Source organism: Phodopus roborovskii, unplaced genomic scaffold, assembly GCF_943737965.1.
Source record: "Phodopus roborovskii unplaced genomic scaffold, PHOROB, whole genome shotgun sequence".
NCBI classification, from domain to species: Eukaryota; Metazoa; Chordata; class Mammalia; order Rodentia; family Cricetidae; genus Phodopus; species Phodopus roborovskii.
This window is the reverse complement of record NW_026126448.1, coordinates 20,064,124-20,087,576: the sequence shown is the minus strand read 5'-3', so window position 1 is coordinate 20,087,576 and position 23,453 is coordinate 20,064,124. Positions and strand designations below refer to the sequence as shown.

The window sequence follows — 23,453 nt, the reverse complement described above, 5'->3', positions numbered from 1 at the left end:
TTTAAGGGCAGCAACAGATCCTTTATCTGGGGAAACAATTCCCCCCAGGGCTAGCCAGGCCACTGATGAAGGTAAAACAGCATTTTGGGTGCCAAAGCCTGTGTGCAGCTACATGTAGCATAATTTCTTGCACCCAAATCATGGCAGGGAGACTTGTTAGTATGAATGCTCTTATAACTTAATGTAACTTGTTTCTTTTCATCTGCAGTTTACCTTGGGGCTTTTTACCTCCCTGTCATTCTGTATGTCCTACTTTTCCTGCTGTATCTGGCTGGCCCCAGGTGTTTCCCTCTCTTCTCGTTCTATCATGGCCCTAGCTCCCTCCAACTTATTGTCTCCCTGTCAGCCCTGCCTATCGCTCTACTGCCTAGCCATTGGCTGTTCACTTTTTTATTTAGACCAATCAGGTGCTTTAGGCAGGCAAAGCCACCCATCTTTACATAATACTGAAGAGACAGATGGCTCAGTGATAAGGAGCACTGGCTGCTCTTGCAGAGGACAAGGGTTCAATTCTCTTCGCTCACATGCTGACACACAGCATCTGTAACTCTAATCCCATGGGATCCAGCGCTGTCTCTGGCCTCCGAAACACTTTTTGTTTTGTTTTTCAAGAAGGGTTTCTTTATAGCTTTGGAGCCTGCCCTGGAATTTGCTCTGTAGACCCGGCTGTCCTGGAACTCAAAGAGATCCTCCTGCTTCCGCCTTTCAATTGTTGGGATTAAAGGCGTGTACCACCATTGATGAAAAACTTTTTTTTTTTTTTTTTACAATTGTGTGTGTTCATCCTCAAGTCCTCAGGCTTGGTGTCATGAACTTTTACCTACTGAGCTATCTCACCAGTCCCTTAGCACTATTCATACAGTAACAGAAGAGAACATGAAATTTGGAGGCTTATAGTTGGCCTCTGATTTTCATATTTGAGTTCTTGGTTTGGGGATAGGCTCCCTCTGGTACCCAAGTTGTCTTCATTGTCGGAACCAATCTCAAGGTACAGGAGCTTGCCACTGACTGTCCTGGAATTCACTGTAGACCAGACTGGCCTCGAACTCAAAAAGAACCATCCACCTGCCATCCTCTTCCTCCCAAGTGCTCGGACGAAAGGCATGCACCACCACCTCACACTTTAACCCTCTCAAAGCCTGGGATAAGCCCACCTTTGGAGCTCTCAAAAAGCACTTTTACGGAGGGTGTTCTATGAGCAGGTCTGTGCTCTGAGGTAAAGCCTTGGCGTTATGAAGTAGAAAGTGGGAGGGGCCAGGAGTGGTGTCTCACGCTTGTAAACAAAGCACTTAGGAGACTGAAGGAAAAGTATTACCAAAAGTTTGTAGGCCGCCTACATTATATAGTATGCACCAGGATGGTTTGATAACTTGCTTCAAGACTAAATAAATAAGAATTAAAGCGTGGGCCTGGAGACATGGCTCAAGTGTTAAAGAGAAGGAATGCTCTTTCAGAGGACAGGTTCATAAAAAACAGGTGGAAGCAGGTTTATCTCTGACTAGGCACTTAAAAGGGCCAGCCAGGGCTACATAGAGATCGGGCCCCCACACAACACAAAACGTTGAGAGGGCTTTGATTTATCAAGACAACTGTCCCTTAGTCCTCTCCGCCATAGGGTTTATGAGAATGAATCGCATTACATCCTCAAAACAGCCCTCGCGGTTTTCCAGCTGGAATGCCGCACACCAAGATGACAGCTATGCCGGCCTCGCCTAGTCCATAGTCAGGTCGGAGCGGATCGCCCAAGCTCCAAGAGGGGTTCCATCGCTAATTTACTTTCGTGCTAATACTTGGAAATCCATACTGACAGCGAGCCTTACCTCCCTTGATTATAGAAGTATAGCGGAGTAGCTCACCCTACTGAGGCCGGCACCAGCCAGGCTTCCTGCGCCAGGGTGGAAGCCACGCCCCTATCCTGTCTAAGCCACGCCCCCTACGAGCCGGAAGCCGCTGACAGACCCTAGGAAAACCCGGATCGGCGCGTCTAGCCGCCACGACTCAGAGTGCGCCGGAGGCGTAGCGGGTGCGCGCCACAGGCCCGCACGCTCCCCGCCCGGATGCGGGATGGCCGCCAGCTTGTGGATGGGAGACGTGAGTGAGGGCCGTCCCTGAGGAGAAGAGGGTCTCAAGTCATAGTGGAAGGAGGGGCCTGAGGGCGAGGGGCCTTCAGATCCCAGAAGGCTGGAGGTGAACAGGAGGGGTTTGGAGACATAAGAAAGGCCAGGCCGGGAGTGTTGGCGCATGCCTTAATCCCTGTGCTGAGGCAGAGACAGAGGCAGGAGGACCGCGGCAAATTCGAGGCTCCGTGGAGAGTTCTAGGCTCGTTTGGGCTTCATTGCGAGACCCTTTCTTACCCTGGCCCTAAGAGGAAAGGGAGGCTGGGCATCAGAAGGGAGATTGATCAGATGCAGAATCCACGGGGTACGGGTTCTGGCGTCCCCATTTTCAATATGGGAAAGGAAAGATATTGGGGTGTCGAATGGGAGGAGTCCCAAGAATTGAGGGGTCCTTTGTCTCTAGGGCCGGAGGCACGAGGAGATCCATAAAAGGGAGCGATTTGTTATTTTTGTTTGGAGATAGGGGGATGTCTCACATAGTTCTGACTGTCCTGGAACTCATTATATAGACCAGACTAGCCTCAGACTCAGAGGTCTGCCTGCCTCTAGCTCCCCAATGCTGGGACGATAGGCGTGTGCCATGCCGCCTTGCAAGGGGAGAAGTACAGGAATGCTTTGGAACCATGCCCCCTTCTGTGGAGGGAAACCTGTCTGCTCCTGGGACTGCGCAGTGGAGAGTGAGTGCCCTGGACAGAGTGCCCGGAACTGAGCCTCTCTGCTGTGGTTTTTATGCAGCTGGAACCCTACATGGATGAGAACTTCATCTCTAGAGCCTTTGCCACCATGGGGGAGACCGTGATGAGCGTCAAAATTATCCGAAACCGCCTTACTGGGTACATCTCACTTTTCATCTTTCTAATTCTCACTTAGTAGAACCTTTTGCTGCTGTCATCAGGAGAACAAACATTGCTTGGAAGCAGGGCTTCTCACTTAATTGTAGTAGTAATCACATGGTATTATAAAAGAAACATGGGCTGGGGGACGGGGGTGAATGCTTACTGAGCAGAAGCACAGAGTTTTTTGGGGTTCAGTAACCCAGTGTTTCAGGTCAGGGCGGATGCTGGAACCTGTATTCGAGAACTGTGTTTTGTGATCTTTGTGTGCTGCATTTGTTACTTTATTTTATCCCTGGTGCATACCAATCACAGGTGTGCCAGCAATCCTGGCTCTTTAAGATTTGTTTTTGATTATGTGTATGTATTAAGTGGAGGGCAGGGTGTAAACCAGGCTGGCCTCAAACTCAGCAGTGCAAAACTTAACTGCTGAACATATCTCCAGTTCCCATTTAAATTTGAGCATGTGCCATCCATCCACTCACATCCCTCCCTCCTTTTTTTTTCTTTTTCTTCAAGAAATTTGGAGGGTTCAGAAGTACAGGGTTAGAGGAGGGCAATGAGGTGACCCAGGGAGTACAAGCACTTGCTTCACAAGCCTGTTGACCTGAGTTGGAGATCCTGGAACTATGATACATCGTATAGGCTTCTCAAATAATTAAGTCTGGTGATAGTGGCAGCACTTGGAAGGATAGAACAGCCGGAGCTATATAGTAAGACCCTGCTCAAAGAAACAAACCTGAAGTAATTCTCAAATAATTAATACAAATGTTAAAGAATGCCCAGCCCTGCCCCCTCAGGCTCTTTGTCATTGGACAGGAGGAAAACAGCTTCAGGTTACCTCAACTGGTTGTAAGGACACTGTGTTCATGGGGTAGTTGTTCTAAGAGCCCCCTGCAGATAGCCAAACACCAGGACCCTCATCCTCTATGTATATGGGATAATATCCACACCTATGCTTGTCTTCCTGTTGATGAAACTGTCTCTAGACTATGATACTAACACAATGTACATGCTATGTTAAACTGTATTGTCTAGGCCAGTGGTTCTCAGTCTTCCTGACTACAACCCTTTAATTACAGTTCCTCATGTGTGGCGACCCTCAACCATAAGATGATGATTATTATTATTATTTGCAATTTTATGACTGTGGTTTTGCTACTGTTACAAACCATGTGTGAATCTGATGCGTGATCTCTGTGAAAGGGTTGTTCAAGCCCCAGAGGGTCACAACCCACAGGCTGAGAACCACTGTTGTAGAGTGTTCTGAACACAAGCATGCCCTGCCTCCTGACTCTCAGCTTACAAAAGCCAGTCTTTTCCTTTTTCCAGTGACACTCACCTGTCCCTCAAGCTGAACATAGAATCCAGGGCTTTCATGTAGACATTTTTGTTTTTCAGGACAAGGTTTCTCTGTGTAGCCCTGATTGCTCTGAAACTCTGTAGACCAGGCTGGCTTTGAACTCACAGATCTGCCTACCTCTGCCTCCTGAGTGCTGGGGTGAAAGGTGAGATTTTTAAGTAGGTAAAAATCATCATCTGTATTAATTGCTTCTGGTATTTTCTCCGAGGATATTCTTAATGCTAGATAGTTGATCTGAAGGATTGAATGAGTCATGTTGAGGGTTTTTGTCAGTATTTCACAGGTGATGCAGCATACACATAATAAATGGTTATTAAATAATTCAGGGACTGTCCAGTTTCACTGTCCTTGTATTAAATTTGCAAGTTATTTCTGGCATGTGGGGTGGAATAATAATAGTGGCACCCTTTTTTAAACTGGGTGGTGTGGCACATGCCTTTAATCCTAGCACTTAGGAGACAATGGCAGGCCAATTTCTGTGACTTTGGGGCCAGCCTGGTCTACCCAGTGAGTTCCATAACAGCCAGAGCTACATAGTGAGACCTTGCCTTAACAGAAAGAAAAAGAAAGCTACTTTTCCTCTCTTCAGGCTAAGATGTGCCTGGGCATCTTTATCACTTGGCTTCTCTGCTTTCTTTCCAGAATCCCAGCTGGCTACTGCTTTGTGGAATTTGCAGATTTGGCCACAGCCGAGAAGTGTTTGCATAAAATTAATGGGAAGCCCCTTCCAGGAGCCACACCTGTAAGGACATTTGGATGATGATGACCTGGCTATTTTTATTGTTATTATCACCATATATTCATTGCTACTGGATACTTGTATCGTTATATTTAATCCTGTAGCCACCTGCACAATAGGTAATGTTTTCTTTGATTGACCAGGAAACTGAAGCAAGGAGGTGCCGTGATTTGCTGAAGGCAGTATAGGTAGTGACAGAACCAAGGTTCAGAGGGAAGATTGATTGCCTACAACACCCTGGCCCTTTCCGCTCTGCAGTATTGCCTTCTATGACAGAAGACTCAAAAATCGGGCTGGGGGTGTAGCTCAGTGGCAGAGTACTTACCTAGCATGCCCAAGACCCTGGGTTCAGTCTCCAGCCGAAAATAAAGACTTGAAACTCTAGGTCTTTTGCCTGATTGGGAATCTAGAACAGGCTGGTAGCAGCAAGAACATATTTCAAGAGAGTTACATTCTGCTCTTCCCACAGTTACTTAGCTTACAGCTGTACCAGCTGGCACACCTGGGCTCATAGAACCATGGAGCTGGCAGTGCCCTTAACGGTCAACCGTGCATCCCCTTCATTTTATACAGGAGAAAAGCTGAGGCTTAGAGAGGGGGAGATGTTTTGGCAAAGGTAATTTATTTCAGTTTTTTTCAAATATTGTTTGGCTTTTGAAAGACCTTTCTCTGTTTTAGTTTGTTCGTGTGTTTTTAAATTTCTAGGCAAAACGTTTTAAACTGAATTATGCCACTTACGGGAAACAGCCGGACAATAGGTAAGTAAGGCGCTGCACCAGTGTAGCTCAAACCTCAGTACATATCTGGATAGAAGCACAGATGTCACGGTGCCAATTACTGCCAAAAAGAGGGTAGAGAGTTGAATCTGGGTGTAAAGACAATACTCTCCTACTCCTTGGCCTCCATCATGTCAAGGCCATGTCTTTCCTTGTTTGGATGGCTCTTTTTTGTGAGGGAGACACAGTCTCTTATATCCCAGCCTGGCCTCAAAGCTCCCTATGTAGTCAAGGCTTTCCTTAAAATTCTGATCCTCAGGCTGAAGAGATGACTCAGAGGTTAAGAGCACTGGCTCTGCTTCCAAAGGTCCTGAGTTCACTTCCCAGTAACCACATGATGGCTCACAACCATCAGTAATGAGATCTGGTGCTCTCCTCTGGCCTGCTGGCGTACATGCAGGCAGAACACTGTATATATAATAAATAAGTCTTTTTTTAAAATTCCTGATCCTCTGCCCCTGTGCACCTCCCAAATGCTGAAATTAATATGTGCATGCTCCCCCACCAATTGGTTGAATGTTAGAGGTACACAGTGCTGGTCATTAAATCCAGAACTTTGTGCATGGAAGGTTGTATTTCTGTGAAGAGAGACACCATGACCATGGCAACTCTTATAAAACAAAGAACTGGGGGCTTGCTTGTAGTTTCAGAAGTTTAGTCTGTTATCATTGCGGTGGGGAGCGTGGCAGGGGGCATTGTAGACATGGTGCTGGAGAGGCTGGTCCGAAGGTAGTGAGTTATCACGATTGATTGTTCACAGTCAGTTACAGACATGGTGCTAGAGACTAAAACAGACCTACCCCCTGATCTGAAGGCAGAAAGGGAGAGAAAGAAAGAGACAAATAAACAGACACTGGGCTTGGCATGGGCTTTTGAAACCTTAAAACCCACCCCTAATGACACACTTCCTCCAATAAGACCACACCTCCTAATCCTTTTAATCCTATCAAAGAATTCCACTTACTGGTGACTAAGCATTTAAATATATGAGTCTATGGGGACAATTCTTATTCAAATCCCCACAGAAGGTGAGAACTCTATCCTGAGCTCTGGCTATTTATTTCTTACATTATTGAAACAAGGTCTTATTCTGTAGCCCACACTAACCTAGAATTCACTAGGTGGTCAAGGCTGGCCTCCAGTCAATAGTCCTCTCTATGCCTCATGGTGCCTAAGATTATAGGTGTGTGCCACCATGCCTGGTGAGGCCACACCATCTTTTCCATATTTAGTGTCCGCCCCCACCCCCATGTTAACTTCCCAGGTTTTGAGGTTTTACTCAGTAAGAATCTACTATAACAATGTGAATTGGTTATCATTTCCAGTGGCTATCTGGAAGTGTTTGGTTGCTGTGTTAGGGATTTAACAGTCCAGACTAGATAGTCCAGTTTTGCATTTCCACATTGGAAGCAATCCTGCCTGTTTCACAGAGCTTCTAATTTAGCAATGGTTCTTCAGTACCATCTCAGACTCTAAAGACAGCACTGTGGTTGGGCATGGTAGCATCCTGTTATCCTACCCAGCTCTCAGCACTCAGGAGTTAGAGACAGGCAAGTTGGAGGTCATCCTGGTCTATGTACCGAGTTCTAAGCTATCCAGGAACATAATGTGTTCTCGGTCTTTAATAATTTTGGACCTTTTTTGGTTTTGTTTTGTTTTTTGAGACGGTTTCTCTGTGTAGCTTTGGAGCTTGTACTGGCACTGGCTCTAAACCAGACTGGCCTCGAACTCACTGAGATCTACCTGCCTCTGTCTCCTAAGTGCTGGGATTAAAGGCATGCACCACCACCACCTGGCTAGTTTTTGAACTTTTTAAGATAGCATCTCAGAAGCTCTACCAAGTGTGTTGTCTGTTGACCCTGTAATTCCATTCTTGAGAGTTTATTCATGGGTGTGTGCAATGAGTGACCTCCTGCGTGCTCAATAGAGCATGTATGTGATGAGAAACGATAAGAGGAATCCCAAATAGCCTGATAGTAGAGAAGTGGCTAGGTTATAATATGTTCATTTATTGGAATGCTCACAAGACATGTTGCAGAGTCCTGGTGTCGGGGTGTTAGCAATACGACTGTTTGCCTAGGCTGACCTTAGACTCCTGCTGTAACCTCTTGAATAGAGGAGACTTACGGGTGAGAGTCACTGTACTGTTTGGGCAATATATGAGAACCCAAAATAGCAGAAATTAAACATAATGGATCATACTAAAGTTTTGTAAATGAGATGACCGGTTTGTAGCTCATTAGACAGAGTTTCTATGGAGGGAGTCTTGGATTCACTCCCCAGCACCAAATAAAATGACAGAGACATGTCTAATCCTAGTACATGAGAGGTAGAGACAGGTAAATCAGAAGTTCAAGGCCAATTTCAGCAAAATATGGAGTTTGAGGCTAGCTTGAGTTCCATGAGACTTTTTCAAAAAACATTGAAGAGAGTGTATTGCTTTTGCTGAGGACCATAGTTCATTTCCACCTCGAATATAGGTATGGAGATGAGATCTCCTGTAGCCCAGGCTAACTTTGAACTTGCTATACACCTGGAGCTGGCCTTGAACTTGTGAATTCTCCTATTCTCCCTGAGGATTGGAAACCATACCTGGTTTATAAATTTTACACAAAGAATATGTATCTTGCTTGAAATGCTGAGTTAAGACCTGGCATGGTGGCACAAAACAAAAACTGGATCTGAATCTCAAAATGAAATACATATGTAAACATTGCTAGAACAAGTTTGCTGACCTTGTTCCAACAGAGTTTGGAGATAAGGGTCTTCTTTTATCATTGAAATTAAAATATGCATAGAATACCTGTCTAGTTTCTGTATAAATAAATAAATGAAACTCCTGGCCAGGTGTGGTGGCACAGGCCTTTAATCCCAGCATGTGGGAGACAGAATCAGGAGGACCTCTGTGAGCTTGAGGCCAGCCTGGTCTACAAATCAAGTTCCAGGACAGCCAAGGCTGTTAACACAGAGAAACCCTGTCAAAAACAAAACAAAAAACCTCCTTGGAGATGTCTCTGATCTATCCCCTTATTCACCGCTCTCGCTCGCTCTCTTCCTATCTCTGTATTTCTTAAGACAAGGTCTTGGCTGGCCTGAAATTTTACTGTGTAGACTAGGCTAGGATGGAATTTAGAAAGGCCTGCCTCTGTCTCCTGACTGCTGCGATTAAAGGTGTGCTTCTTCTGTATCATCTTTCACCCATCCCTGTCCCCTCTACCCCCACCCAAGATAAAGGTTTTTCTGTGTAGCCCTTGCTCTGTAAACCAGGCTGACCTCTAACTCAGATCAGTCTGACTCTACTTCCTGAGTGCATGTCCACCACACCCAGCCCTGTACTCTCTTGGTGCTTAAAGTCAGACAGGTTTTGTCTAGTGTCTGCAGAATTCAGAGCATGGTGCTTTTTCTATACCTCCTTTGCTAGAAGTATAATGAACTATAGTGCAAGGCTGACTAAGCCTCACATGTGTGAAGCAATGAGTTTGAGTCTAAGCAGTAAAGTGGGGTATCTGCATAGGCAAATCAGATTTGGAGTTCCTGCAAAGACCCTAGAGGTTTACCCCAACTATGCCCTTATTAAATATAGCAATGTGTACCTGTAATTTCTGCACTCAGGAGGATTTTTGGGAGTTTGAGGCCAGCTTGGGCTCCATAGTGAAACCTTTTGTCTTAAAAAGAGAGGGGAGAAAGGAAGATTCCAGAAACTGACAGCAGGGTTTTGATATATTTTTTTTTTTTTTTTTGTGCTGACTCTTCTCTCCTCTCAGCCCTGAGTATTCCCTCTTTGTGGGGGACCTGACCCCAGACGTGGATGATGGCATGCTGTATGAGTTCTTTGTCAAAGTCTACCCCTCCTGCCGGGGAGGCAAGGTGGTATTGGACCAGACAGGCGTGTCTAAGTAAGGCCTTACCTGCTATTTATGTTTCCTCTTTGTTCAGCATTTTTACCTCCTGGGGGAAGTATTAATGAGACACCAAGGAGGGTGGTGGTTTGCAGTGCAAGCTTTTGAGCCAGGCAGCAGGTTTGAACCTCAGCTTCATCACTGACAAGGGACTGATTGTGCACTGGATAGGTTTCAGATACTCACTGTTTTCTTATCGATAAATTGAAGCAATCTAATTCTATATTATTAACATAGGATTAGAGGAAATAATATGAATAGCTGTTTCTTATATTTATTTCTGTTTCTGTGTAGTTAACAATGTTATATTAAGCCTAGTATAGCAGTGCACACCTATATTCCCAGAACTTGGGGAGTGGAGGCAGGAGGAATAGAAAGTCAAGGCCATTCATCTTTGAATACAAAGTGAGTTCAAGGCTAGCCTTGGCTACATGAGACTCTCTCCTCCTCCCTCTCTCCTCCTCCCTTCCTTTCCTCTTCTATTTCTCTTGTTTTTTTTTTTTTTTTTTTTTTTTTTTTGGTTTTTTTTTTTTTTGTTTTTTTTTTTGAGATAGGGTTTCTCTGTGTATCCCTGGTTGCCCTAGAACTCACTTTGTAGACCAGGCTGGCCTCAAAATCACAGATCCACCTGCCTCTGCCTACCAAGTGCTGAGCTTAAAGGCCTGTGCCACCACCACCTTTGAGACTTTTTCAATACTCACTCCCTCACCAAAAGAAAAAGGAGGGTTAAATTTTAAAGTGGAGAGACCAGTCAACACTTTGAAGGTAGAAACAAAGTATTTCTGAACTCAAACAAGCCTGAGCAAACAAATAAGAAAAATGAAACTAGACTTTGGCACAGGTCTATAATCCCAGCTGCCAGCTGAGGCAGCAGGATTTCATGTTCAGGGTCTTTGTGTGGTGTGCAGTGAGTTTAAAACTAGGCTAGACAACTTAGCAAAACCCTGTCTCAAAAAAAAATAAAATAAAATAAAATAAAGATGACAGCCAGGTTTACACAAGTTCCAGGACAGGCAGGGCTATGCAGATAAACCCTGTCTTTAAAAGAACAGAAAAAGTAATCAGAGGGCTCAGTATTGGAGAGCTTACTTAGCATGTACAAGGTCCTGAGCTTGATTTCTCCCTCAAAAGAAAGGTTCTTTCATTTTCTTTTATTCTTTGCTGTGCATGGGATTGAGCCAGCCACACACACTCCAATTCCAAGAAAGGCTCTTTGTTTTTGTATTTCAGTACTACAGGTTACACCCAGGTACTTTGTGTGCTAAGCCAGTGCCCTCCCACAGAGCTACTTCCTCAGTCCTGTCTTATCCCCCCCCCCCTTTTTTTTCCCACATGGCCATAGCTATCTTCAAACTCACAATTCTCCACACTCAGCTTCCCTGGTACCAGAATTACAGGCATGTACCACCACCAGCAGCGAAAAGGCTTATTCTTTATTAATTAAGTCATTTTACGTAGGCTTTAGGAGTGTGACATAGAGATAAGTCTGCTTCTGTTGTGTGTGTGACTCCAGGGTAGTTACCGACTGTCTCTGAATTTCTGCTGTTCTGTAGTGCAGTGTGGTACTCCATGTGATGGGGAAACCCTGAAAGTGTCCTCAGCACCTCGTCCACATAGTCTGTTACTAATTGTAGGTATCGTGAGCAGTCTCTAAGTAGAGTTTGACCTCAAAGGAGCAGGAACCAGGTCTGTCTGTAACTGCTTCCCTGCCTGCCTAGTACAAAACAACAGGAAGTCTGAAGAGTCTGCAGGGCAAACTTCACCTATCCCCACAGCTACACGGTGGTAATAGCATTGCCTTCCACCGGTTTGGGAGGAAAAGCCCTGTTGGGGAAGGAGGAGAATGAGGGACTGAACTGAAGGAAGGAATCCCCACAATTGCAGGTCCATACCGTGTGACTCCCCTGTCCCGTCTGTGTTTGACTCATCCTCCCTTTCCAGCCCTTTCTTCTTTGTGTTCCAGTCCACCTTTTCCTACCCGCTTTTTCCGTGTTTCCTCTTGTATAGGTTTCATCACTCTTGTGATCTAAGTAGTGTGTTGGTTTTTTCTCCCTCCAGGGGCTATGGTTTTGTGAAATTCACAGATGAATTGGAACAGAAACGAGCCTTGACGGAGTGCCAGGGAGCGGTAGGACTGGGGTCCAAGCCTGTGCGCCTGAGTGTGGCCATCCCCAAAGCGTGAGTCCCACACAGCATTGGCCCGGCTTGGTGTGGGCCATGAGCTAGCATAGCCACATAGCCCTGGAAGCATATAGCCAAGGAGTCAGGCATTGAGTAGGAACAGGGGGAGTTTGTTTGCCCAGCAGCTGCTGTTGGGAATTAATCAATAGAATTTACAGAAAGAATTCTAAACAGTTTCTGAAATATTCTGTGTCTCACTGTTAACTTGTCATACTAGCATATATGTATTTTCCTTTTTTTGGATAGACAGGGTCTCTATACCTAGCTTCTTTGTTTTGTTCTTTGAGACATGGTCTTACTTCCTGTCTTTGACTGGTTTGGAACTCACAGAGACTCACCTGACCCTGCCTCCCCTCCTGGCCTTAGTGGCATTTCTTATCCTTCAGCCAGTGCAGTATTTTCTCAGCAGATAGTTCACTCACTAGGAGGCATTGCTGGCATCTGGAAGTATTTTGGGTTATTATAACAGAGGATGTACTAGTGCCATCCAGTAGGTTATAGCTAGGGGTACTGTTCAAGCTGCTGCAGTGCACAGGTCAACACAATAGCTAGGAATTAGGTGGTACACCTCTGCCCCTGGCAGAAGTAACAAGGCTGAGATATCTTTACCACAAAGTACAAGGGTAGACAGATTTGAGGATAGACCTTCCCAATGGTCCTGTTGAAGCAACAGAGACTTGAATGTTTGACAGGGTTTCTCTGTGTATCCCTGGCGGCCTAGGACTCGCTTGTAGATCAAGCTGGCCTCAAACTCACAGAGAACTTCCTGCTTCTGCCTCCCAAGTGATGGGATTAAAGGTGTGAACCATTGGGCCCAGCCAAGAAAGCTTGTTTTTAAAGGAAGTTACAGGTCTGGGGAGATGGCTTACTGGCTAAGAGCATTTGCTGCTCTTCCAAAGGACCTCAGTTCAGCTTCCAACACTCACTTTAGGCAGCACACACCACCTATGACTTTGGTTCCTGGGGATCTGATACCTTTCTTCTGCCCTCAGTACACATCTCCCCATACAGAAACATACACATAAATAAAAATCTTCATCATAATTTAATTACCCTGAACTGATTGTGGTGACCGTAGCGATGCCACACACCTGTAATTCCAATACTCAGTATTGTAATTTAAGAAAAGCAGTGCGCAAGCGAAACGTGCCATGCAGGGTTCAAGCAGAGGGGTTTTTCTATTAGGGAAAGGGGTCATAAAAAGGGGAAACGGGGAGAGGATACAGGAGCGCAACAGGAGGGAGGAAAGAGGGGCAGAGACAGAAAGGGAAAGAGAGGCCCTTTTATTTTTAGAAGGGAACATAGTGAATACGCACAGGTGGTGCTCTTAGTGGCTGCAGCTGAGGGCGTGTCCTGTCAGAACCCCAAGGGCAGGCCTGTACAGATGCCTGAATACTAACGTTCAGGAAGGTCCAGGTCAGCATTGAAAACCCTGTGGTACAAACAAACTAATTGAAATTTTAAAAAAACATTTCCCTTTCTTGTTCATATATACTATATATGCTATAAATTGACTGATTTATTTCTTTTGTAATTATGGGGTTCAAACCCAAAGTCTTGTACTAAGTTTTGAATTTCATAAGTAATATTCATTTTCCCCTCAGCTTATTACACATCCATGCTTTTCCATGTAGTTGCAGTTATTTGCATGTGGTTTTGCTTGTTTTGTGGTGGGAGTGGGCATATTGAGATCTCACAAATGCTAAGTACATTCTCCACCACTGAGGTATGCGCCTGTCTGATTTTATTTTAGAATATACTGTAGCATATCTTTTTTTTTTTTTTAGGTTTATTTATTTATAATGTGCAGTGTTATGCCTGCGTGTATGTCTGCAGGCCAGAAGAGGGCATCAGATCTCGGTACAGATGGTTGTGAGCCACTGTGTGGTTGCTAGGAATTCATTACCCACCCCTGGGGTAATGCCTTCTGGATAAGGATGGTGGAGAACTTCACTGTAATGCACAGGTGTCTGAAGGAGAAATAAGCAGCCCAGGCCAGGAAGATGAACCTCAGTTACTGTCAGTAGAGTGGTGGATATACATTGATTCAATATTGGTTATACCCAGCTCAGCACTTGGCAAGCAGGACTCTGCTTACAGCCTGGAGTAAAGCATTGTGGTCTAGAGCTAGTAATCAACAGTTGGACTTGCCTAGCAACAGCTGTTCTAGAATTCGATTTGTAGACCAGGCTGGCCTGGAACTCACAGATTTGAGTGCTGGAATTAAAGGCCTGTGCAAATACCGCCTGCCAACTTTGTTGGAGGCGGTGTGTCACTGGGGGTGGGCTTTAAGGTTCCAAAAGCCTTGCCAGGCCCAGTGTCTCTCTCTGTCTCTCTCTGCCTTTGGATCAGGATGTAGCTCTCATTACTTATTTTCTTTTTTGTTTTGTTTTGTTTTGTTTTTAAAGACAGGTTTTCTCTGTAGCCTTGGCTGTCCTGGAACTCACTCTGTAAACCAAGCTAGCCTCAAACTCAGAGGCCTATCTGTGCCACCACCACCTGGCTAACTTTGTCCTTTTTTATAGAGATAGTCTTATTATTTAGCCCTGCCTCTGCCTCCCAAAGGCTGACATTAAAGGTGTGAACCACTATACTTAGCTCTCGTTTTTAATTTTTAAGATATTTTAATATATTTTACTTATTGTAGGGTGTGTGTGTGTCCTCACAAAGATGTGCACAGGCCCCCCACTAAGCATGTAGTCAGAGTTCAACTTTGTGGGTTGTTAGGCTTATGCATTGTTATTCACTAGCCACCTTGTCAGTTCCAGATTGTTTAAGAGAGTCAGCTTTCCAGTTGGTATGATGGGAATGATAAATAATACCTCTATTGTATGTATCTCCAACATTGCCAAAACAAAGTACAAGTCCAAAATAATTCATCAAATAAAGATAGCTGGGGACTGTAGTCTGATTTTTCTTTGGGCCACCAACCCACAAATAACAGCATTGAGACATTGATTATGAAAGCTCCACCTTTAATTTAGGCTTGTCCCCAACTACCTCTTATAACTTAATTTAACCCATTTATATTAATCTATGTTCTGTCACGTGGCGTTTGCTCTCCATGTCTCCTGACATCTGCTGTGCACCTGTATTCCTCCTCCTCTTATCTCTCTACCTGGAAGTCCCTCCTATAACTCCTGCCTACTGTTCAGCTTTTTATTAAACCCATGAGAAAGTGTCTTAGTAAAGGCATATCTTCACAGTGTGCAAAAACAAGGGGAGGGAAAGCTCAAGGTAGAACATTGCTTAGCATGTGCATGACTGAGTTCAGCCCTACCACAAATTAGTTATCAATACAGGGACAGTAAAGCTGCTGTTACGCGGGAAACAAGATAATGTGATCTGTAGTTTGAAATCCATCTTGGATAATCTTAAGCCCATATTTTTAAGATTTTTTTTAAAAGATTTATTTATTATATATACAGTGTTCTCTCTGAATGTTTGCCTCCACAACAGAAGAGGGCACCAGATCTCATTACTGATGATTGTGAGCCACCATGTGGGTATGGGGAATTGAACTCAGAACATCTGGAAGAGCAGTCAGTGCTCTGAACTTCTGAGCCATCTCTCTAGCCTCATCAAGCCTAGATTTTTTTTTTTTTTTCTGAGCTGTTTGTTTGTTTGTTTGTTTTTTGAGACAGGGTTTCTCTGTATTGCTTTGGAGCCTGTCCTGGAACTAGCTCTGTAGACCAGGCTGGCCTAGAACTCACAGAGATCTGCCTACCTCTGCCTCCCAGGTGCTGGGACTAAAGGCTCAGCACCTCAGTTCAATTCTGAGCACCCACCTGGTGGCTCACAACCATCTATAATGAGATCCAATGTCTCTTCTGGTATTCAGACAAAAACACACATGTACATAAAACACATAAACAATTTTTTTTTCCTTTTTTCAAAAAAAAAAAAAACAAAAAGAAAAAGAAAAGATCTTGAAGAAAGAATCAGGCCTGACAAAACACAACCTGAGCCAGGAAAAGCTTGTATCTTAAAAGCATGGGTTCTGCAGGCAGACTGCCTAGGTTTGTGTTTGTGCCTTAGTCATGTAACCCTGGATCAGTCACTTAAAAGCTCTTCCCTGTCCTGGGCCTTCATCCTTACAGCAGCAGAGATGGAGATACAGTGTGGGGGGCTCCAGGAGTGAACCTTCCAGAGCACTTAGTGCAGTCCTTGGTCAAGGGAAATGTTCTTACATCTGGTTTTGTTTTGTGTAAGGAGCCGTGTAAAGCCAGTTGAGTACAGCCAGATGTACAGTTACAGCTACAACCAGTATTACCAGCAGTACCAGAGCTACTATGCCCAGTGGGGCTACGACCAGAACACAGGCAGCTACAGCTACAGCTACCCCCAGTATGGCTACACACAAAGCACCATGCAGGTAACCATGGGTGGCAATTCTTGGGTCCCATTTCCCCTCCAGGAACCATTATTTTATCATTAGTGAAATTGGTTTGGGATTTTAAAAAGTTGTGGATGACTAGAGAGAACCGGTTGTGCTCTTCAAAAGCCAGCCAGGATTTTCTCAGGCTCCTCAACTGCCCTGTCTTCTCTTGACAGACATATGAAGAAGTTGGGGACGATGCACTGGAAGGTAAGAGTCCCTTCATGCTTCTGTTAGCTGTTAGCAGGTGCCCCCTATGGGGCCCTCGGCTACATGCCCAGGAACACCAAGGACCCATGTGCTGTCTAATGGGCGTGGACACAACTGGTATTGAATGTTATAAAGAAATGAGTGCTGCTCCCTGGAAACTCATTACTACTCCCAAGCTGTGCTACTCTGCCCTACCCAGTGGCTGTGTAACAGTAATATTGTTATTTTGTATTTGTTCTTTTGTTTATTTTCAGTTAGTGTGCATTGGTGTTTTGCCTTCATATATGTCTGTATGAAGGTGCCAGATTTCCTGCATCTGTAGTAACAGTTGTAAGCTGTCCTCTGTAAGAGCAGCCAGTATCTTAACCAATGAGCTATCTCTCCAGGGCCTACTATGTATTTGTTTACCAGTTTGTAAAATTAATTTTTTGTGTAAATTTTCTTCTTCTTCTTCTTTTTTTTTTTTTTTTTTAGTTTATCTTTTCTTATGGAACTCAGGGACTCATAGTATGTTAGGCAAGTGTTCATTACAGAGCTACACCCACACCCATCCCCTCCACACTTGTTTACAAGTATTTGAAATGACATGTTTTCTGATTAAAATAATAAGATCCTGCCATAGTGGTGGTGACATCCCAGCAGAGACAGGCAGGATGGATCTCTGAATTCTTGTTCCAGGACAGCTAGGGAAGAGCATGTTGTTTCTCCAACCCCAGATAATTTTGGATTTGTTATGCAGCCCTGGCTAACCTCGAACTAACTATGTACACCAGGCTACACTTGAACTCGCAGAGATCCTATCAGCCTCTGCCTCCCAAGTGCTAGGATTAAAGACATGCACCAAAGCCAGGTGTTGGTGGCCCATGCCTTTAGTTCCACCACCAGGGAGGCAGAGACAGGCAGATCACTGAGTTCTAGGCCAGCCTGGTCTACAGAGCGAGTTCCAGGACAAGCTCCTAAACAATACAGAGAAACCCAAATCCTAGCATTTGGGAGGTTGGTATTAGAGTCAAGGCGAGTGTCAGCAGTGGGTTTGAGACCTAAAAATAGTTCTCCAAGAAAAATCAATGGGATTCAAATTTTAAGGAAAAAACAAAAACTGAAATACACTAGAAATCACCCTAACCCCACAGTAGTCTTTGTTTTGGATTGAGGTATCTGGCCAGGCTGGCCTCTACTGTATAGCTGTGGATAACCTTGAATTCTTGTTCCTCCTGCCTTTGACCTTCAAGTGCTAGGATTATAGGCCTACAGCACCTCACCCACACCCAGCCACTAGTTTTCTGAAATACCAGTTGTTGAGGGTCTTTTGTGGGGGGTGGTTCACTCCCCTTTTGAGACAGCATTTCCCTGTGTAGCTTTGGAGCCTGCCCTCACACATGCTCTGTAGACCATGCTGGCCTTGAACTCACAGCGATCTGCTTGCCTTCTCCTCTAGATTGCTGGATTCTAAGATACCCTGGAGGCAGGAATTTGAACCCCCCTTCCAGGTGTTTTGTTTACCCATGTAACCTTATCCTTGCTTTTTCCTCCAGACCCAGCGCCACAGCTGGATGTGACTGAGGCCAACAAGGAGTTCATGGAACAGAGTGAGGAATTATATGACGCACTGATGGACTGTCACTGGCAGCCCCTGGACACTGTATCCTCAGAGATTCCTGCCATGTTATAGCCAGGACATACGGATAGGCTGTTACCAGGACAATGACTTTGTGTGTGCAAAGGTTTTATCACTTTGAAAATGGTTTATAAGATTTTAGTAAAATACTGTTTCCTCAGGATTTGTTGTTAAGTTATGGTGAGTCATTGAAGGAAATGGTTAACAGGAACTTGGTAGATCATATGACACTTAAAAACCTTGGCTGGAGTACTAGAAATGGCTCTCTCTGGTTGAAGGCACTGACCTCCAAGAGGACCAAAGTTCTTTTCCCAGCTCCCTATTCAGGTAGCTGTCCTGTCCTGCATGAAACTTCAGCTGCAGACCACCTACACATCTGCTTCTGTAGGTATCCAGACACAAACCCATATAGAAATGTAGGTATCCAGACACAAACCCACATAGAAATGTCAGGTCACTACAGCACAGGTTGGATGCTTCTGACTATACCAGTCTGCTGTTAAGACAACTGTAGTATAAACCTCTAATCTGCAACGCAAAGTGGCATAATCAGAATAAATGCAGACAGTCCAACGTGGGTCACAAAAATTGACTTCCCTCATATTTTTGGACATGTTATTTGGGTAGTTTATGACTGCCTTTTTACAGAATTGGCTGTCATGCTACTAGCTGTTACATAACAAGCTAGCCTTGAATTCAGATAGACCTAGTCCACCATGCCTTAGCAGCATATGGTAGTTGTCAGCTAAAAGACCGGACTCCACAGGTCATGCTTGCATATTTGGTCACAAGATAGCAGACCAGCTTGAACAGGACCTTCTTGCCTTGCTAGAAGAGCCACTGAGGAACTGTTATCAAGTCCCAGTGAGTTGCAGGCCCATGGCCATCCCTGCCTGCCAGCATGTATCTACTGTGTCTATACAGTCCTGTCTTGCACAATTTTAGGAGTATGGGACACCGGCATTGGGTTGGGAAGGCTCAAGCAGTGCCAGTCAGCCTTTTTAACTATAGTCTTTGCAGCTCCTACAGCTAACAGCCACGTCCCCAGCCATGGTTAATCCTCTCAAACTCCAAAACCTCAAACTTGCCTTGATCATGGTGGCCTCATACTGGGAAAACTACAGTGCACATAGGACAAAGCTAAAGGTTGTGATAATACTCAAAACACAACATAGGAGCAAACACAGGAGGACAGGTAGCCTTTCCTTCTCTTGGCTCCCAATGAGGCCCCCCAAGAAGCTCCCTAAGCATTAAGTGTCAGGGACATGATCCTGTAGTTCACACTGGGGGGTGGGGGAGAGTAAGCAGTAAGCACTTCTGGGAACCCAAACACTCCAAGTTGCTCCTCTGGATTCACATCATACATTTTCAGTTACAAGTGAAAATGATGGCAATTGAATCACTTTAAAAAAAAAAAAAAAAATCATAGGACACTTTCATGAGTCTTTATTGATTGATCCAATTACCTGTTAAATAACAAAGCATTTCACTCTTTAAGACAGAATTCTGAGTAGCCCTTGCTGTTTCCTAGAATTAGTTCTGTAGACTGGACTTCACAGCAAGGTGTGTACCGCCAAAAGGTGCTAAGTATTCTGCTTGCCTCCAGGTTGGTCCTGTTGGTTTCCTGAGAAAGAAGTGTAATTCTGTGTTAGTTCTGACCAAGCTCAATCCCCACCCTCAAGCTTTTTCTATGAACCGGTCTCAGTCCCATATCCGCATTTCTCATCCATAGATGTCCACTCAGATTAGGTTTCATCCTAGACCAGTCTCAACTCTACCTATTCCCTCCTCATAATCTAACTCCCTGGTTGCAGGGATAGCAGACTGTAGAAGTTCATGACGGCTTAGCAGAATGTCGTCATTCATGGCCTAGCCAGCAAGCATCTTTGTCCCGGAGTGTGAGCAGCACACAGGAGACATCAATTACTAAGATGCTGACCTTTTAACACACAATTTAATCTTATAATTCTGCTATACTACTCAGGGACAGGCCTCATTCCAGCCCTTAACTTACCCAACCAACTGTAGACCAAATCCAGAAGTGAGTCCTTCACTGGAGACAAGGATCTAAAATTATAAATTACAGAAATCAAGGTGCTTTGTCAACAACAGACACTTTTAATTCTCTATACCATTTACCAAGAACCCAGGCATGTATGTATGAATCTGACCCAATGCTCTATACTGGACTACATAGCTATGAGGCCAGTTTCAGTGTACTATCCCTCCTTTTACGACCACCAAGACCAGCATCAAGATCCGATGGGAAAGGGAACCAGAGGGTCAGGCTGTCTGACAGCATCTTTACCTCAGTGTATTCAATGCTCAGAGGCAATCAGGCTGGCTTCTCAGACCTTTCCAAATGCCTTGGGTGTAACCTGGAGAAAGAATAGCACTTTTGTGAATAGCCAGAGACAGAACAATGACCCAAGGAGAAAATTACCCACCCCAGGCCCAAAATATATAGGAAAGCCGAGTGGCAGTTCCAGGCACTGTGATGACCTGGGCTGTCAAAAGTCTCTCCAGTTACTCTGGCATGCAGTTGGAGAACTCATGGCCACAACCAGCCATAGCCCTTGGGAACATGCTGCATTTCTCACCAGGTCATCTCAACACCACCACTTACCAGGCTCTACTTCAGCCTTTATTCAGTCACATCTTCTGGTCTCCTCATCACCATGATCTTCATGAACTCATCTGGCACAGCTAAGAATGTCAACACAATTATTCATAACAATCATTATTCCCTGCATCATGGCTATGTAAGATGTTCAACAGGTGAACACACTTGAAGCTGCCTTGCCTTCGTATGTTCTTAGGCTCAGCAAACTATTTCCAAGTCCTATTTTACTAACTCCACATTAAAAGACAAGATTTTTGTTGGACTGTATAGAATAGTTAAGCTGATGTTGATACATCTGAGAAAGCTCAAGGAGGAGCTGTCTTTTCCCAAAATGTTGCAGATCAGTTACAGTAAACTGAACCGCGACCGTCAAGGAAAACTTTCTCTGGGCCTCCTTTTTGACCACAGCAGCTATATAGAAGCAGCTGCAGCTTCGATAAGGGCCACAGGCAGTGATGAGAATTACAATGCAAAAAACTAAAGTGATCCTGTGAGCTCCAAAGGCTCCAACAGTTAAACATAGTATTAAAACATTGAGACAGGTTTTTGACTAAGCTTAAAACTCATGACCGCCCTTGATCCAACCAAGATCTCAACTAACTTGCTTTAATTATCAGTGTAAGTTTAAAATGGCCGCTATGCAGTCAGAAATAGAAAACCGAGCGGTGGTTGCGTATGCCTTCTAATCCCAGCACTCCGGTGTTAGTCAGCCTAGCCTGGTCTACACAGCGCTTTCCGGGACAGCCAAAGATAGTGAAAAACGTTACCACGGGGTTAAAAAGCTTCCCGAAAAAAAATCTTGAGGGCCACGGTCGAGATAGGGATCACGTTGTACGTGCCAGAATCCAAGCATTTGACCAATACCTTGTATCCATCAGAGTAAATCTCGAGGAACCAGGCGCGAGGTTAAAGAGGCAAAAAGTGACTCGTTAGTCACTGTCGCAAGGCCTCTTCCTTGGCGTCATGCCATAAGATCATCGCAGCCAAGAACTTATCCCTTCAGCCCGCAAATGCCGTAACCACATCCCACCACCAAACCAATGGTGGGCGTCACTCACCCTTCCAAGGGCGCGGTACGCAGGCCACGGACTATCACTGCGCAAGCAGTCATCGGGGCCAACTTGTAGGCCTCCGCCGTCGATAGAGAAGTGCCGCCATCTCCACGGCAGGTTGCGCATCCCGCAGCATTGGGGGAAAAATACGGAGAGTGCAGTCAGAGGGAGGACTGCGGAGGGAATGGAAAGATGTAGACAACGAAGCCGACATCACACAAGCACGCGTGTGCTGGGAAAAAGGACGAGAACGGGCCCGCAGCCGGCTTATATACGCTCCCGCCTCCGCGGCCGCGCCTGCGCCCTCATCCCGCCGCGCCTGCGTTTTTGCCGGCCGCATGGCCCTCTGGGAAATGTAGTCCTCTCAAACCGCAGGATCCTGTTCTGAGCCGGCCCTAATTGAGGTGTGTTGAGGCTGACATCCGGGCCACAACAAGCTGGACTCACACCCGGGACCTGCTTCCGTCCCTGCGCCGCCCTGCGCCGAATCTTACAGAGTTCTTCGCTCCGAGCATCCTGGAACGCTGGAGATAGTTAGCGTCCTGGACTTCTTGAGGAAGGCTATTGAGGAATTTATTCTATAGACCAGACTGGCTTCGAACTCACAGAGATCCGTCTGCCTCTTTTTTCCCGAGTGCTGAGATAAAGGCCTGAGCCACCAATGCCCGGACCCACCTTGTTTTTTAAGACAGGGTCTCTCACTGGCTCTGAGTTTGTCAAGTAGAGTAGGGGAGTGCCCCAGATATCTTCCCGGGATATCTCCTCCTCCCAGTGCTAGGATTACAAATTCTAGGGATGGAATCCAGGTCCTTAGATTTGGGTAGCAATCACTTTACCAGCTAAACTATCACTCCAGCCCGTGTAGGTTTTTCTGCCTTCCTCATGAGAATGGGAGCTCTCCAAGAACAAGAATGTTGCCTCTGTCCTCTCTGTGCTGTATGTGTGCTAGGATATAAAAGATAGGATTGGGGCTGGAGAGATGGCTCAGAGATTAAGAGCATTGGCTGCTCTTCCAAGAGGCCCTGAGTTCAAATCCCAGCAACCACATGGTGGCTCACAACCATCTGTAATGAGATCTGGTGCCCTCTTCTGGCCTGCAGGGATACATGCAGGCAGAACCCTATATGTATAATAAACAAATAAATCTTAAATAAATAAATAAAAATAAAAAGATAGAATGGGCCAGAGAGAGCTCTGAGAGCAAAGCAATGGCAGTGCAACTCTAAAACCTGAGTTTTAGAGTTGAGTTCAGCCCAGCGTTAGTGGCGCATGCCTTTAGTCCCAACACTCGGGAGGCAGAAGCAGGCAGATCTCTGTGAGTTCTAGGCCAGGCTAGTCTACAAGAGTTCCAGGACAGCCTCAAAGCGTCGAAAAACAAAACAGAAAGTTGTCCGTAAAGTTAGCTACTGCCCTCCATGTGGATGCCTTGGCAGGAACGCACAATAACAATAATAATGATGAATTAAAGTATTTTAAAAGATAGCCAACACTTTCTGAAATAATCACCTAGTGAGGATAGGAGAGATGAAACTTGACTGTCTGTGATTGCATAACCAGTAGGTAGCTCTTGAACCACAGATCTCCCCAGGGGAAATGTGCAGAGCCTTAGCTACTGTGGTATACGGTTCTGTCTGAGCCACCTCGTGTAAATTTGCTTTTAGCAG

General features: G+C 45.2%; 1 protein-coding gene, 1 long non-coding RNA gene and 4 other non-coding genes across 8 annotated transcripts; 1 reads left to right on the top strand and 5 right to left on the bottom strand.

Moving 5' to 3' along the window:
- The first annotated feature begins 1,990 nt into the window (after positions 1 to 1,990).
- Trnau1ap (tRNA selenocysteine 1 associated protein 1) lies at positions 1,991 to 18,288 on the top strand. 3 transcript variants are annotated; one of them, XM_051188981.1, is made up of 9 exons: positions 1,991 to 2,091; positions 2,853 to 2,950; positions 4,956 to 5,055; positions 5,758 to 5,810; positions 9,593 to 9,724; positions 11,786 to 11,905; positions 16,121 to 16,283; positions 16,463 to 16,496; positions 18,032 to 18,288. In XM_051188981.1, exons 1-9 carry the CDS (start codon positions 2,065 to 2,067, stop codon positions 18,166 to 18,168), a joined length of 864 nt encoding a protein of 287 aa, XP_051044938.1. In that variant the 5' UTR covers positions 1,991 to 2,064; the 3' UTR covers positions 18,169 to 18,288. The 3 variants fall into 3 exon arrangements, with proteins under 3 accessions (XP_051044938.1, XP_051044941.1, XP_051044940.1); XM_051188984.1 differs by lacking the exon at positions 9,593 to 9,724 and having other exon boundaries at positions 2,025 to 2,091; XM_051188983.1 differs by lacking the exon at positions 11,786 to 11,905 and having other exon boundaries at positions 2,025 to 2,091.
- Positions 18,289 to 19,545: 1,257 nt separating this feature from the next.
- On the bottom strand, positions 19,546 to 21,986 carry LOC127225051 (uncharacterized). The gene is made up of 5 exons (XR_007834766.1): positions 21,796 to 21,986; positions 20,741 to 20,820; positions 20,423 to 20,492; positions 20,129 to 20,181; positions 19,546 to 19,738 (listed from the first exon to the last, which is right to left on the bottom strand). It is a non-coding gene; the product is annotated as an uncharacterized LOC127225051 (long non-coding RNA).
- LOC127225544 (small nucleolar RNA SNORD99) lies at positions 19,808 to 19,881 on the bottom strand. Its single transcript, XR_007834827.1, has one exon. It is a non-coding gene; the product is annotated as a small nucleolar RNA SNORD99 (small nucleolar RNA).
- LOC127225535 (small nucleolar RNA SNORA61) lies at positions 20,269 to 20,398 on the bottom strand. The gene has a single exon (XR_007834818.1). It is a non-coding gene; the product is annotated as a small nucleolar RNA SNORA61 (small nucleolar RNA).
- Positions 20,574 to 20,704, bottom strand: LOC127225532 (small nucleolar RNA SNORA44). Its single transcript, XR_007834816.1, has one exon. It is a non-coding gene; the product is annotated as a small nucleolar RNA SNORA44 (small nucleolar RNA).
- LOC127225526 (small nucleolar RNA SNORA16B/SNORA16A family) lies at positions 21,052 to 21,185 on the bottom strand. The gene has a single exon (XR_007834809.1). It is a non-coding gene; the product is annotated as a small nucleolar RNA SNORA16B/SNORA16A family (small nucleolar RNA).
- Positions 21,987 to 23,453: the final 1,467 nt, after the last annotated feature.